This window comes from Idiotropiscis lumnitzeri, chromosome 20 (assembly GCF_059441095.1).
Source record: "Idiotropiscis lumnitzeri isolate Australia: NSW breed Sydney's pygmy pipehorse chromosome 20, RoL_Ilum_1.0, whole genome shotgun sequence".
Lineage (NCBI taxonomy): Eukaryota > Metazoa > Chordata > Actinopteri > Syngnathiformes > Syngnathidae > Idiotropiscis > Idiotropiscis lumnitzeri.
The window spans coordinates 1,110,541-1,125,940 of record NC_142410.1 but is presented as its reverse complement, the minus strand read 5'-3'; the positions used below and the strand labels follow the sequence as shown (position 1 = coordinate 1,125,940).

The 15,400-nt window shown below is 42.3% G+C and overlaps 1 protein-coding gene across 1 annotated transcript in view; it reads left to right on the top strand.

Moving 5' to 3' along the window:
* myo15b (myosin XVB) overlaps positions 1-10,165 on the top strand; it is a 151,476-nt gene extending 141,311 nt beyond the window's left edge. Inside the window, exons 39-42 of the mRNA XM_088284636.1 lie at positions 730-863; positions 938-1,071; positions 1,687-1,821; positions 10,004-10,165. Coding sequence (XP_088140762.1) covers positions 730-863; positions 938-1,071; positions 1,687-1,821; positions 10,004-10,090 — 490 coding nt within the window. The 3' untranslated portion in view covers positions 10,091-10,165. The remainder of the gene's footprint in view (positions 1-729; positions 864-937; positions 1,072-1,686; positions 1,822-10,003) is intronic.
* The last annotated feature ends 5,235 nt before the right edge of the window (positions 10,166-15,400 follow it).

Genomic DNA, 15,400 nt, shown 5'->3' with positions numbered 1-15,400 from the left:
TGTAAATGTGTAAATCTGTAAAACTGAGAAAATTCGATAGTCCAATGAAATTGCAGATTTACTTTTGGCGTTATCTCCAGTTGCATGTTATCACTCGCTGTGCAGACGTACACACAGTGCAAGCCGTGGTGTTGAGGGCTTGGCAAAAAATAACAGCATGCCCAAGATAGTACGCCTATGGAAAATTTTAAGAGGAACTGATTGCCATTGATAATGATTAAGATGCCAATAATTCATTTACAAAAACCAAACCTTCTCACTAATAAATCATTTAATGGGTTAAAAATTAAATGTAGGAGACGTATAATATTACAGTGTCTGACACTCCTTGAAAAATTGTCAGGGAAGGGTGAGGCTTTTGCTGGCATATCCCAAAACCATACTGCTAGTCCTTGAATTGATTTCTCTCCATTTTATTAACCCTTGTCCCATCATCAATATCCCGTTCCCTCATTTGTGTATCACATAGCATATGATTATTTTCATTGTGGTGGGAGGAACTTATCACATTAATGATAGGCTTTTGTTGCATGCCTGTGTGTATTCTTCATTCGGTCCTATCTTGTACCTCATTGAGTATGCGACTACTAGAAAATGACATCAGTAGAGGGTGACACCAAAAGCCTGCAACAAATGTCAGTACTTGGTGGATAAAGTTGAAAGCGGGACTCATGTTTTTTTATGTACAGTAAATGACTTATGGTTTTGTTTCATGTATTCCTCTACCAGGTTGGAAATAAAGAAGTACTTGCCTGTTCAGGAGGGGCAGAACACAGATTTGGATGAGATCCACTCTTTCTCTTTAAAAAAGATTGAAGCCATGAAGGCTCTCAGCCCACTCGATGCCAAAATTCAATTTATTGGTTAGTAGTAGTTGCTTCTTCTCCTACCGTATCCTTGAATTATTTGAAATCAAATGATTTGTGTTCTTTGACAGTGCTTCTGAGTAGCCAACGTCTATTTGGCTCCAACAATTACTTGGCCCAGAAAGTCAGTCAGCGTGGATTTCCTTCCCCTTGCATGGTCAGTGTCAACCATGATGGGGTGTTATTTCTTCATCCTAAGACAAAGGTACAGAACTTCAATAATTTATTTCTCATTTTTAACAGCATTGTTTTGTTACTGCCAAAGTGCGAAGCAGTTCTTCTCCTGAAATCACCTTTTTAAGCGCTTTCCAAAACCACCCCAAGATTGATGGGAAAGGCAAACTTTGATAATTTTGTCTGATTACTAGCTACGTTGAACATTTACTCGACAGAAGGACTAAATCTAAATTGCAAGAGGAAGAAACTTGAATGTTGTGTTGTCTGGGTAAAGTGTAAAATGTTGATGACCTGCCCAAAAGCAATGTAGCCAAGTGTGGCAACTCCATATAGGGTCCGATCTTTAAACTGTTGAGACCTCCATTTACTGCAAAACAAGACCTACTTTGGTCACATGGGCTAGAGGGTCGCCCCAATCAGTGCCCACAATTTGGTGGATTTACAGGGTACCTTAACTGTCAGCCCTACCCATGCTAACTTCCTCTCCCTTCAAATGGCAACAAAAGAAAAAGTGCTCTAACCTGTTCTTATTCAAAACAATTTCATGAAAGATAAGACTAGGCATAATCTTAGTTTGCTGATGAAAGAGTGTTGCAAAAGTGTTGCAATCAAATCAAAGGTACACTATCTCTTTCCTTTACAGGAGGTAGTGTTTCATATTCCTCTCACTGATGTTCAGTCCATGCGCACTGTGCGCCCCAAAAATGCAGGAAAACCACCATCAATGGACATCAGCTATGGGACACAGCCCCAAAAAATAACAGTTCATCTCAAACAGGTGATGAGTCAATTTACTTCTTTCCAACTGACATTGCCTTGTCCCTTTTTAACACTTTTCATTGAGTAAAATCAATTTCTGAATCGATTGCAAGTAAAAAAAAAAACACACAAAAAACAAAGTGCAAAAACTGGTTGAACATTGTTGTACATCTATGATTTTGATACTTAGATGCACAAAATATGAGATGTAAATTGTCAATGTCATATTTTTCATTATTTATTTTAATTGATCAGTATTTTATCTGGGCGGCACGTGGTGTCTGGTTAGCACGTCCGCCCCACAATGCTGAAGTCAAGGGTTCGAATCATGGCTGTAGACTCCCTGCGTGGAGTTTTCATGTCCTCCCCGTGCCTGCATGGGTTTCCTCTCACATTGCAAAAACATGCTGGATGCGATTGAGTGTGAATGCTTGTTTGGCTATGTGTGCACTGAGATTGGCTGGCAACCACTTCAGGGCGTACCCCGCCTACTGCCTGAAGACAGCTGGGATAGGTTCCAGCACACTTCCAACCCTCATGAGCATAAGCAGCGTGGATGGATGGAGGGATGGATGGATGCATTTTTCCTTTGTTGATATCCATCCATCCATCTTCTGTACCGCTTCTCCTCACTAGGGTCGCGGGGGGTGCTGGAGCCTATCCCAGCTATCTTCGGGCAGTAGGCGGTAGACACCCTGAACTGGTTGACAGCAGCGCCCATGCATGTTTTTGGAATGTGGGAGGAAACCGGAGTACCCGGAGGAAACCCACGCGGGCACGGGGAGAACATGCAAACTCCACACAGAAAGGCCGGAGCCGGGATCGAACCCACGCCCGATGCTGTCTCTCACTGTGAGGCCATCATGCGAACCAGTCGCCCACCGTGCCGCCCCTTTGTTGATATAATATATATAATAGCCTCAGAGGGAGTTGGATTAACTGGATTGTTGAATTGAAAACTGAATTATTGAATTACCTAAATTGCATATTTATAGTTTAATTTGAATCTGAATTTTGCCATCTGAATTATTTTTTTGTCAGGAACTGTACCCCAATAAATTATTTTAAGACTGTAAAATGCATTTTTAATTCCTTCCCCCCCCAAAAAAAGTGCATCTCACTAAAAATTTAATACCGCAAATGCTCACATTCAGTTCGCCGAGTAAAAATTCAAACTTCAGTGACAGACATACGAGAACTTTAGGCTTCCTCTTAGGCAGAGCAATGGATTCCAGGTACATAGGAGGCCGTAAACTATGTCATTAGTATTGCCAGCCGCCATTGAATGGAATATTATATATATATTTATATATATATATATATATATATATATATATATATATATATATATATATATATATACATAGATATAAGATACGCCAGAGAAATTTGCGATGAATAAATCAGCAACCAGGGCGGCACGGTGGCGGAAGCGGTACAGATAATGGATGGATGGATGAAATCAGAAACCAGCCTTGCAAGTGCCCAACGCGGCAGTGGTCTATTCGTTCCTGCAAAAGCACAATCAAAGTAACACGTCTGAGGATGGCGGCTGGCAATCCTAATGGCATAGTTTACAGCCTTCAAAACGAAGGGGCTGATTGGCCGACGAGGAGATCTATGTACCTGGAATTCATTGCTCATCCTAGAGGCACCCCGATGGGCTGATATTTGTGCCACTAGAAACTGAATCTGAATATCGATTTGATTGTGAATTGCTAAACTTGAATATTTGAATTGAAAATGGAATTATTGGATTGAAAAGTGACTAATTTAATTACATACATACATTGTATATTTATTGTTTAATTTGAATCTGAATTTTTCCATCTACAATTCACATTCAAATCGATAATATTCAGATTTAGTTTCTAGTGGCACAAATATCAGCCGTTAACTGTGTACGAACGTTAACTACAGCTTTTACTTTGGTGGCATGTCAAGTCAAGTCAATTTTATTTGTATAGCCCTTAATCACAGACAGTCTCAAAGGGCTTTACAAAACCACAATCGACATCCACTGATCTTAACCTCCAGGAGGGCAAGGAAAAACGCAAAACCCCATTAGGGGAAAGGTGAGAAATCTTGAGAAGGGACCACAAATGGGGGAATCCCCCTGTTATGGCCTGTTTCAATGATACGCTGGCGAAAGAAAGTTTTTAACGCGCACTCACTCACCATGGGTTGAAGTTGCGATGATGTTCGCTTGGCTTCACTGGTCTAGATGTTGACGTGTAGTTATGTATGTCACGTCAAATAGTCAAGGGTTAGTCCTGTTGGAGTTGAGCCACCGAGAAAATTAGAAATATTTAGTAAATGAACCTTAAAAGCCAAACTTACTCCAATGCATGTTCGTTTTTTGTACTCAAGAAGAAAAGGGTCAAATAAAGACTCAACAACAGCTGATTAGAGTTCCGATATTTTACTTTCTTCGATTTCTGGAGTTCAGGAAATAGTACAAGTACAGATATCTGGGCGGCATTTTCTTAATCTCACGAGAAACTGTACTTGGACGAGCAGAATCGAAAAATGACGCGCTGACCTCAGTCCAGCCTCACATTTTATAGGAGGTTTTCTATGTCAAGGGTCATGTAGGTTGAATCGGTCGTCCTTGCTCCTTCCCCCGGCCCGGTCCACGCTCCACGTCCAAGGCTGACCTCCTCAGGCAGGCGGCAGTCTCTCCGTCTCTCCTGCTCAGATTCCCCTGTAATCTTGTCAGTGTACAGATTGTGTGGTGTATGTTTTCCCAGATCAAATTGTTGTGTTTTTTGGTGTTCTTGATAGCGTCCCTGTGACCTCCTCCCCGGCCCAACTTGATGTGTTTGTATCTTCTATGGCCTATGTGGAGAATGTGTTTTATCGTATTTGTCCATGAAGTGCTATCTGGTTTGTCATCAGTTTGACCTGAGCAGACTCAATCTGTTTGTTCTGAATGAGAGTGTGGGTCATGAAAATACTATGTGTGCAAGTTTGAGGTCTTACATTTAAACTAAGTAATATAAATTTAGCATATGAATGAATCAGTAAACACCATGACTACGATCCCAGTCAATCTTATCTATGCACTTTACTTCTACATTCATTTGATAAATGTTTTTTGTTTAATCAATGTTTAACATATTCAGTAAATATGAACCAGCTAAATTAAATAATTGACCTTCTGTCCCGTAAGTATTTAAAATAATGCCAGCAATCGTAATACAATCCTTCAGTCCTAATCGTAGTCATTTCAGTCCAGATGTCATGCCGTGAGGTCAAGTAAATCAAATAAATAAATAAATGGCTACGGTCTTCCAAACTTCAAATAAAAAACGTACGCACATCAATACAATATACTATTTTCTATCTTCACCAAGTTTGTATATAATAAGTAATGCGTCTTGAGTAAGTGCAGTTGAAAAACGGTATCCGACCAGCGTTCCCAGCCCTGTCCTGCATTCGTTATTGATATATGAGCGCAACCAGTGCTGATGTCATCAATTGCCCTAGTGGTAGTCTTGCCATATTGCATTACTCAAAAAACTGCTGCAACACCCCCTTTCAGGATGACCAGGCTGCAATGGATGCCAAGTGGGCAACATTTGACACATAAAATGATGCTATACAATGTTAGTTGAGATAATGTAAGAGTCAATCAAATGAAGTGCTGCAGGAAGATGACTTCAGTGGAGCGGGTCCTCGTCCAGGGCCGTAATCTCCATGGCAGCACCTCCGAGGATGATGTCAGCTTTTGATCTTGTACTGGTCAATTGGTGTAGAATCAGAACAGCCACTTCCAAGTGAATCACCATCACCTAATTCCCAAGCTGGGGAACTGGGAACAGAAAAAAAAGAACAGAGGTAGTAAACAGGCCAACAAGTAACTAAGTGCTGAAATATAAGTAAATCAGATGAGGCGCTGCATGAAGATGACTTCGGCAGAGCAGGTCCCTCCCCGGTTGGTCAGTGCCGTAATCTTAAAGATAAAGATGTCCTTTATTAGTCCCACAATGGGGAAATTTGAGGTGTTACAGCAGCAAAGATATAGATCACACAGACTCAGCGGCGTATTGTAGCCGTTAATGTATAACATTAGCAGCAGACATTCATAAAAAGCATGCAAATATACACAGTATAAACGTATCTAAGTGTAAGGAAACACTCCTAATGCCTGTCCATTATACAGAGGGGGAAACGCTGTAATGATAAAAACTACTGAATGATTGAAAATACTGCAATGATAAAAATATTGCAATGATAAAAGTACTGTAATGGTAAGAGTATTGAAATGATAGAAAAGTACTGCAATGATAGAAAATACTGCAATGAAAAAAGTACTCTAATGGTAAATACTGCAATGATAAAATATACTGCAATGGTAAAAGTACTGTAATAGTAAAACTACTGCAACGATAGAAAAATACTGCAATGATAAAAGTACTGTAATAGTAAAATGTACCGCAATGATAGGAAATACTGCAATGATAAAAGTACTGTAATAGTGAACATCCTGCAATGGTAGAAATACTGCAGTGATAAAAGTACTGTAATAAGAATACTGTAATGGTAAACAAAATACATCATTGGTCAATATTTAAGTACACCATTGGCTGAAAGTACAGTAGTAGTGTATATTGCATCCTGGGACTGCACAATTGCACTAATGCCCTCCCGTTTGTAGGCCTGACCCAATGTTTTTGTTAAAAAGTCTGACAGCAGTCGGCAGGAAGGAGCGGCGAAATCTCTCTTTGGCACAGCGAGGGGGTAACAGTCTATCACTGAAGGAGCTGTGGAGTGTTCTCAGAGTGTCATTGAGTGGGTGGGCTGGGTTGTCCAGCATTCATGACAGTTTTGCCGTCATCCTCCTGCCCCCCACTGAGTCCACAGAGTCCAGGGAGCAGCCCAGGACAGAGCTGGCCCTCCTCACTAGTTTGTCCAGTCTTTTTTTGTCCCGGCCCGAGATGCCTCCTGCCCAGGAGACCACTCCATAGAAGATGACTGATGAAACCACAGAGTCATAGAAGTTCCTGAGGAGTGTTCCTCGAACGCCAAAGGACCTCAGCCTCCTGAGTAGGAAGAGTCTGCTCTGACCCTTCCTATAGAGAGCGTCTGTGTTGTCGCTCCAGTCCAGTTTATTGTTCAGATGAACACGCAGGTACTTGTAAGTTGAGACCCTCTCAACGTCTGTTCCCTGGATATTCACTGGTGCAGGTGGAGAGTACCGACGCTTGCGGAAATCCACCACCAGCTCTTTGGATTTCCCAGCGTTGATTTGGAGGCGGTTCTGCTGACACCAGTCCACGAACCCCTGCGTAACCCCTCTGTACTCCCGATCGTCACCGTCAGTGATGAGGCCGACAATCGCAGAGTCATCAGAGAACTTCTGCAGGTGACAGTTTGTGAAACTGTATTTGTAGTCCGAGGTGTAGAGGGTGAATAGGAAGGGAGCCAGAACAGTTCCCTGCGGCGCTCCCGTGCTGCAGAGGAGCACATCAGACACACAGTCCTGTGTCCTCACGTACTGTGGCCGGTTTGTGAGGTAGTCGTGGATCCATGTGATGAGGTGGTGGGCCACTCCCGCCTGCTCCAGCTTGTCTCCTAATAAGGCGGGCTGGATGGTGTTGAAAGCACTTGAGAAATCAAAGAAAATGATCCTCACCGTGCCCCCCGCCTTCTCCAGGTGGGAGAGTGAAGTGTGGAGCAGGTAGATGATGGCATCATCCACACTGATGCTAGGCTGGTATGCGAACTGGAGTGGGTCCATTGAGGAGCTGACCAGGGGGTGCAGATGGATGAGGACCAGTCTCTCCAGGGTCTTCATCAGATGAGACGTCAGCGCCACTGGTCTGAAGTTGTTGAGCTCCTTCGGATGGGGTGTCTTTGGAACCGGAACCAGGCAGGATGTTTTCCACAGCTGGGGGACTCTGCCCAGCTTCAGGCTCAGGTTGAACATGTGCTGGACGATTCCACATCTCCTTCATAGCGGGTCACCATCACCTAATTCCCAAGCAGGGGATGAGGGGGCAGAAAAGAGAAGAAGCGGCAGCAAACAGGCCAACAAATAATTCGATTCGATGCTAAAGTATATAAATTCATCAAATGACGCGCTGTAGGAAGACAACATCGGTGGAACAGGTCCCTGCCCAGTTGGTCAATGCCTTAAACTTCCTAGCGGGTCACCGTCACCAAATCCCCCACCCGGGGTAGAGGGGGCAGAAAAGAAAAAAGATGCGGCAGTAAACAGGCCAACAAATAGTTCAACTAAATGCACAAGTGAATAAATGCGTCTTGGCGTGAAACCAAAAGTATTAATTATTGTCTGAAACGCCACGGTAAGTGGTTCAGACGGGAGAAGTACATTTTTCCACACTGTAACATCTTTCTGAAAAAGAAACTTTGAAAAACGGATTTGTTCATTCATTACAGCAATACTGCATTACTGCAATAGCAGCAGTTTATGACGAGTTCTGCCACTTTGTTATTGTAATGCTATGATCTTTGAAATGGGGTGCAGTCAAATTTTGATGAAGCTATACTTGACCAGCAACACAAATGGTGGTACCCAATACCATATTGTGTCTCTTGAATAGGCTCCGCCTGTAGAAACATGTCAATGACTATGAACTAATAGCCAAGACTTTTTGGCCATGTGAGACACAGTACTATGGCATCTTTATACATCAGAGGTGCTTCACTGCAAATAACAATGTAATATGGTATGAAAGCTTCAATTAGAGACCTCACACCATTTTGCTTGATGTTGTGCGTCTTAACTACGGTATGCCATATTTACACTACACACTGTTAAGGCCCACAATGTTTTGTGGCCGTTAAGTTGTTTTTATGTGTTATTTATTTGTGTGCGGGAGCTCTACCCCTGATCCTTTGTGATTGGTGGCCCTCGTTCCAGCTCAGCCAGCCAATCAGTGTGGGGGTGAGAGTGAACGATTGGTTTCAGGTGTGCCACAAGCTCACCCTACCAATCATTTCAAAAAGGATTCGGTTGCTGGTAGAGCTGCCTGGCTGTACTGGCATATGTTGTGCAGTGTGCCAGTCAGTCCCTATATCTCTTGTGGGTTTTTGTACAGCTGTCTTTCGTTTAGTGCACCTTCTTAGTTTCTTCGCCATAAACCTCATCTATCCTTTCGTTTGGGATCTTTGCCATAACCATTTTCAAGTCATTCAATGGTCAGTCTATTTGTATGTGCACTAAAGCAGTCATGATTGTGAAAACTCTAATTTTCTGGTATAATATTGTGTGTCTCTGCGTGCCTCCTTTGTAGTATTGTGTGGTTGTGTGGTTTGTCCTTGTTGTGTTGTGCCCGTGATCCCTACAATCATGTGAACTCATTTTATGTTAAAGTGATTCAAGATTTCATCTGCTATGCTTTTTACTCTACAGCAGGTGTCAGTAGAAAGCTAATGTGATTGAAGCATTGAGTAATGAAGTCAAGTCAAATTTATTGATATAGTCTTTAAAGGAAAGTCTCAAAGGGCTTCACATGCCCCCAGTTCACAAATATTAACGACATCCCCTTTTTTCCCACATGTAGAGTACTTGACTTTCACATTTAAGGCCCAATCCCATTACTTCCCTTTAATCCTTTATTTTTGTCTTCCCCCTCCCCCGTAGAGGAGGGAAGACACAGGGTAGGAAATCGGAACGTACTAGATCCACTACGTCATCAGTTCAAGCCACGTGCAGGTTGTGTTGTGCAGAGGCGACATTACTTCCTAATAATAACTACATTGCATCATCGATTAAACAGTAAAAAACAGGTACCAAACAATTCAGAAGCAGCCTAGTCTCGATGCGATTAGCGCTGAAAGCATGCCAGCGAGCATTAAGCAACAGCTTTTAAAACACGACTAATTACAATAACCTACAAATGTCTCACAACATCTTAAGGTTTTTTGGTATGAAAATCAATTTGTCACACCATTCAGAAGCAACAGGATACTACCTGGCTTCTAGCGTTGTTGTTTAGTCTGACAGCCAGCTCTACAGAGAGCGTTTCAACCCACAATTCAAAACACATAATTAATATTATAGAACACGTGTCTTTACTATGATTCATCACTCATCATCATTATAAATTCTGGTATAAATAGAAAGTTGGTATGATGTTTGTAATTTTTACTTGACATGCATCATAAACAATGCACAAGTTAAGTCTGTGCTTTGTCTAATTTTTTTTCCTCACTTTCATTGTCTCTTTTAGGCCAAGGAGCTGTGTCACATCCTTGCGATGATAATGGAAGAGTTGACCACTCCCTCAGTCAACATCTCCATCTCAAATCACCAGTAGACACACAAATTCTTTTTTGTTTATTCTTTGTCTTTAATACAATTTTTTCTGTCATAAAGTTAACTGATTCACTTACAGTATACTGTAAATTTTCCAGTTTTACAGAAAAAAATCTATGACATCTGTGCTGAACATATCTTTTGTATTAATTAGCTACGATGATAATGTAAGACAGCTGAATAACAGTAAATATAAACAAACATTGGGATTTTGTTTGTCTTTCCATGAGAAACATTCGTTTTAGACCAAGTTATGTAATAGAATTGGATGGATTGCTGCATTTGACTATGATAAAAAAAAAAAAAAAAACTTGACAGGCCCCTCAGTCAAATTGCTACTGTCAAATCAAGCAATGATAACAATTGGTACACAAAGTGGTTGAGATCTAGATAGAAGGATATGCAAAGCGTGTGGCTTTCTCAACGTTCATGGGCACTCCGATGAGTGGAAGCTCGCTGAGTGGAATCTGTCGAAAGTGTCAGCAGGAGCCATAATTATGTACGAATATGGGGTCACGGCCAGTAAGATACGTTATTCAAGAGTATCTACAAAGGTAGGCAATTGATAATATTAGCAATCATTAGCTTGTCATGTTCGCAGGTGAATTGAAATAACAGTATGGAGTCGCTGGTATATTGTCGACTTTAGATAATATTACCTTATGTTTGCTAGCCACGTTAGTCGCTGAATATATATTTTCTGTTCTTGAAACATATCAAACACATTTCATGGTTGCTGATTTATATTTATCATATTGTGGAATAAGTAAGACATGGACAAAAGATATTTAATCTCTATTATTTGTACTTATTAGTTTGGTTGGTCAGTAATTTGTTTCAAATGGCATATTTTTATCACACCAAGAATTCATCTTGATAGTTTTAAATGCAATCTCATGATGTTGTTTATATAACAATATGATATGTTATTGTTATCAATCACGTCAACAAGGGGCAATTTTGCACTGTCATGGGCAGTTGAAACTGTGTGACAAAAAATTGACGCTGAGAAGCTGCTTGTTCAAATAAATGCCGACCGAGTTGGGCATGAGCAAAGAAGCTACAAGTGTTTTTATTATAAAGAAAATGCTTAAACCTGGTGGCAACGTCAGAGGACTTTGCCCGAGTTTTTTGTGAAAAGTTGCTTCAACAGAAGACGGCAAGTCGCTAATGTTTCGTAGAGGTTAGTTTCGCAAGACAAGCTACCAGTTTGGACGGGCTAAAAGCTCCCCAGACTTGATAGAACTCCAGCAACTCTTCTAAATCATGGAAGATATGTAGGGACGAGTTTCAACTTTATGTTGGATTCACTGTTGGCGAGTATGATGAGAAAAAACGAGTGATGCTCTTCAGTTATCTGGTCAAAGAGAGTGGCAGAGAGCTGCTTGATATGCTAATGGGGACACAGCGTAGGCTGAGTGGAAGTTAGAGGACATGATTGAGAGGTTTGACAGCTACTTCAGTCCATCAGTGAATGAAACTAGAGCTGTATAAGTTCTTCACAATAAACCTACGAACCAATGAGTCAATTGACAGATATGTTACAGAATTGAAGCAACTTAAAAAGCAAGACTTCCTCAGTCGAGACAGAATTGTGTGCGGCATTAATAACGCCAACATGTGGGAAAAGTTCTTGACTTTGGACTCGTGCCTTGAGCTCCGCTGAGCAACGTAGCTGTCCCGGGAAAACTGCAGGGCAATAGCGGGGCAAGTGGAGGAAGTTCATGCCGTCCACGCAGCTTCTCGTCAGCATCAGAGAGAAAGAAAAAACGGTGTACTGCAAGTACTGCGGTAGGACACATGAGAGAAACAAACAAAAATGCCTGGCTTTGGGCAGGTAATGCAAAAAGTGTGTTAAGGACACCACTTTGCGGCGAAATGTATTGCTCGACCAGAAGTCAAGAGAAATACACCTGTTTACTGTGTAACAGACTGTGAAAGTGAATATGAGGACATTATGTGCGTTAGAGATGTGAAAAAAATCCTCTAAGAAGGAAACCAACAGGAAAGTGTTTGCAAGCATGCTCTTGGGCAAAAAAAAGAGTCAGGTTCCAGATTGATTGCGAAGCTATGTGTAATCTATTATCTGTTATCCTGTTAAACGCTGAGGTAAAAATTATGAGACAAAATTTATACTATTGATGTACAATGGTAGTAAGATCAAACCACTGGGTAAATTGAAGCTGAGGAACCCTGGACACCAAACGTTGTAAATTTTATGATGCTGTAGTCTAAGAAGTATATTCACTGCTGTCATTACACCAATCAAAATCTCTTTATGCATATTTGAAAACTAAGTTATATTTAATTTAATAAATTCATGTTTGTGGCTTTAAAAAAATCATTCATGTGTACATATGCAACAAAGCTGCAAGGACCACAATATAACTAGAGGTATGACGTTGAACAATACTAAATGATATTTTTTCATAGGTTAGATTTGAATTATTAATGTATGATTTATCACGTGTCAAAGGAAATTGCTAGGGTAACAACTTGAAAGGGGTATGAGTGAGCAGAGCATGAAATGCAAAGGGAACCTGAAGAGAAATTCAGATCTGTAATCGGAGTTTAGTGAGGGTTCCCAAGATCTGCAGTGTGTTTGTGGATTAATTGTTAAGGCTGCTTTTCCAGAGCCGCTGGAAAAGCAATTTTGGGACTCTACAAACGCAGGCACAGAGAAGTGGGGTTCTTAATAAAGGTATTTATTATTACAACAAAAATTCTTATGTACACTATAACGATATCTACAATCACGCAATACCGAAAAGTGCAACACAAATCGCTGGTGGAAACTCACACCAGGAAAATAACGACGAAACAAAAATCGCTTGCAAAAGGCAAGGAACAAAACAGAACGAAAATCGCTTACCACCAAAGGGCAAGGAAAACCAATTGACGAGCGGACGCGACCGAGAAGGACAAAGGCTGAGAGCGGAGTCAATAACCAGAAACGAGATCGAGAGATACGTGAGGCAAACAACGAGGAATCGAGAATAACCACTTGGGACATGAACGTGAGCAAAGGAATAATCCGACGCTGAGTGGTCAGCGTGGCGCGTTTAAATAGCGAGGTAATCAGTGATGACAATGGGGAACAGGTGCGTTGACAGCCATGACGATGAGACAGGAACAGGTGCTGGAAGGAACATCAGCTGAGCAAACAATAACAAAAGACAAGGCATGACAAGAACGGACCATGACATTAATAAAGTGTTCTGTCTGACTTCATGCATTGTTGTCCTACAGAAAGACGACAAAGGCTCCTGATGTTCTCTGCAGAGACCTTGTTTTAGGCAGCAGTAAATGTATGCAGTACTTACATGCATTAATGTTGGTCAAGAAATTGCCAAGTAGTAGAATGTATGTAATATGTAAATCAAGTAACAAAATAGATATCGCTGCATTTGAGTAGAAAAGCTATACAAGACAGGAACTAATCTACACAAGGATAGTAACTTTTTTTTTTTCTGCAGGATCTTCAACCGCTCCCTGGCTCAGGCAGTCATCCCCTCCTGCTTGAAAACTTCCACCATTATTCCTGTCCCCAAAAAGTCACCAGCCGTCCACCTGAATGACTACCGTCCTGTTGCTCTCACACCAGTCATTATGAAGTGCTTCGAGAGGCTGGTTCTCCAGCACATCAGGGACTGCCTTCCTCCCACTCTGGACCCCTACCAGTTTGCATACCGGGCTAACAGATCCACTGAGGACGCCATCGACACTGCTCTGCATGTTGTGCTGGGCCACCTGGAACGACAGCAGAGCTATGCAAGGATGCTCTTTGTGGACTACAGCTCGGCATTCAACACGATCATCCCAGACATCCTCGTCGCCAAACTGGACACTCTCGGCCTCCCTGCCCTCACACGCATCTGGATTAAGGACTTTCTGACCAACAGACCCCAGACTGTGTTGCTCGGCCCCTACACGTCCTCCACCCTCATGCTGAGCACCGGTTCCCCCCAAGGATGCGTGCTGAGCCCTCTCCTGTACGCCCTCTACACCTACGACTGCAGCCCGGCCCACGGCAACAACACCATCGTCAAGTTTGCTGACGACACGACAGTGGTCGGTCTGATCTCGGAAGGTGACGAGACAGCCTACAGAGAGGAGGTAAAGAGACTGACAACTTGGTGCAAGGACAACAGTCTGCACCTTAACTCTGCTAAAACAAAGGAGATTGTCGTCGACTTCAGGAGGAACAAGACGCTGCCGCCCCCCCTCTGCATCGAAGGCGTGTGTGTGGAGAGGGTCCACACGTTCAAGTTCCTGGGAGTACAGATCTCCGATGACCTTTCTTGGAGTCACAACACCACAGCAGTGGTAAAGAAGGTCCGCCAACGTCTGCACTTCCTGAGAGTCCTCAGGAAATTCAACCTGGACAGGAAGCTGCTGCTGGCCTTCTACCACTCGTCCATCGAGAGCCTGCTGACGTACTGTGTCTCCACCTGGTACAGCGGCTGCACTGAGGCGGACAGAGTGAGGCTCCAGAGGACAGTCAAAACAGCGCAAAGGATTATTGGCTGCCCTCTCCCCCCACTGTCGGACATCTACACCGCCCGGTGCCTCAGAAGGGCTCTCAACATCGTCAATGACAATACCCACCCAAACTCACACCTGTTCGACCTGTTGCCCTCTGGCAGGCGCTACAGATGCATCAAATCAAGGACCAATAGACTGAGAAACAGTTTCTTTCCGAGAGCCATCTCCATACTGAACTCTCACACACACACGAGACCACCCTAACCTCGCAAAACAGCATTGTGATGTGTTTCTATATGCCCTATTCAGTACTGAATTCCATTGCACTGTCTTCTTTATTTATCTAATTTATATATTTGTCTGTATTATTGTTGTATTGCACTGGAGAGGGGAGCCCTCTAATCTCGTTGCACACTTGAGTACAATGACAATAAAGGGATTTCTATTCTATTTCTATTCTATTCTAACGACAGACAATAAGGCGAGCCTGGAACTACTTATGTAGACAATTTAAACACGAAACTGGAATGCCACGGAGCACAAATGCATGCTGGGAAATGACAATGAGAAACAATATCCTGGCAACAAGCTCCTCTGTCTCCAGCGCTTAGGAACCTAACAAATTATGATGATCAGCAGGTGTGCACTGGAGACTCCACCCATCCATCCCAATCACTGAAAAACAAAATAACAAAAACAGATTGACAAATAATACAATGCAATACAATACAATTTTATTTATATAGAAGGAGGAACACAACAGATGGCAGTGGACAGAAGGGACAGAGAGATCCGGGTTCGTTTAACAACAGGGTGGCAAGCCACC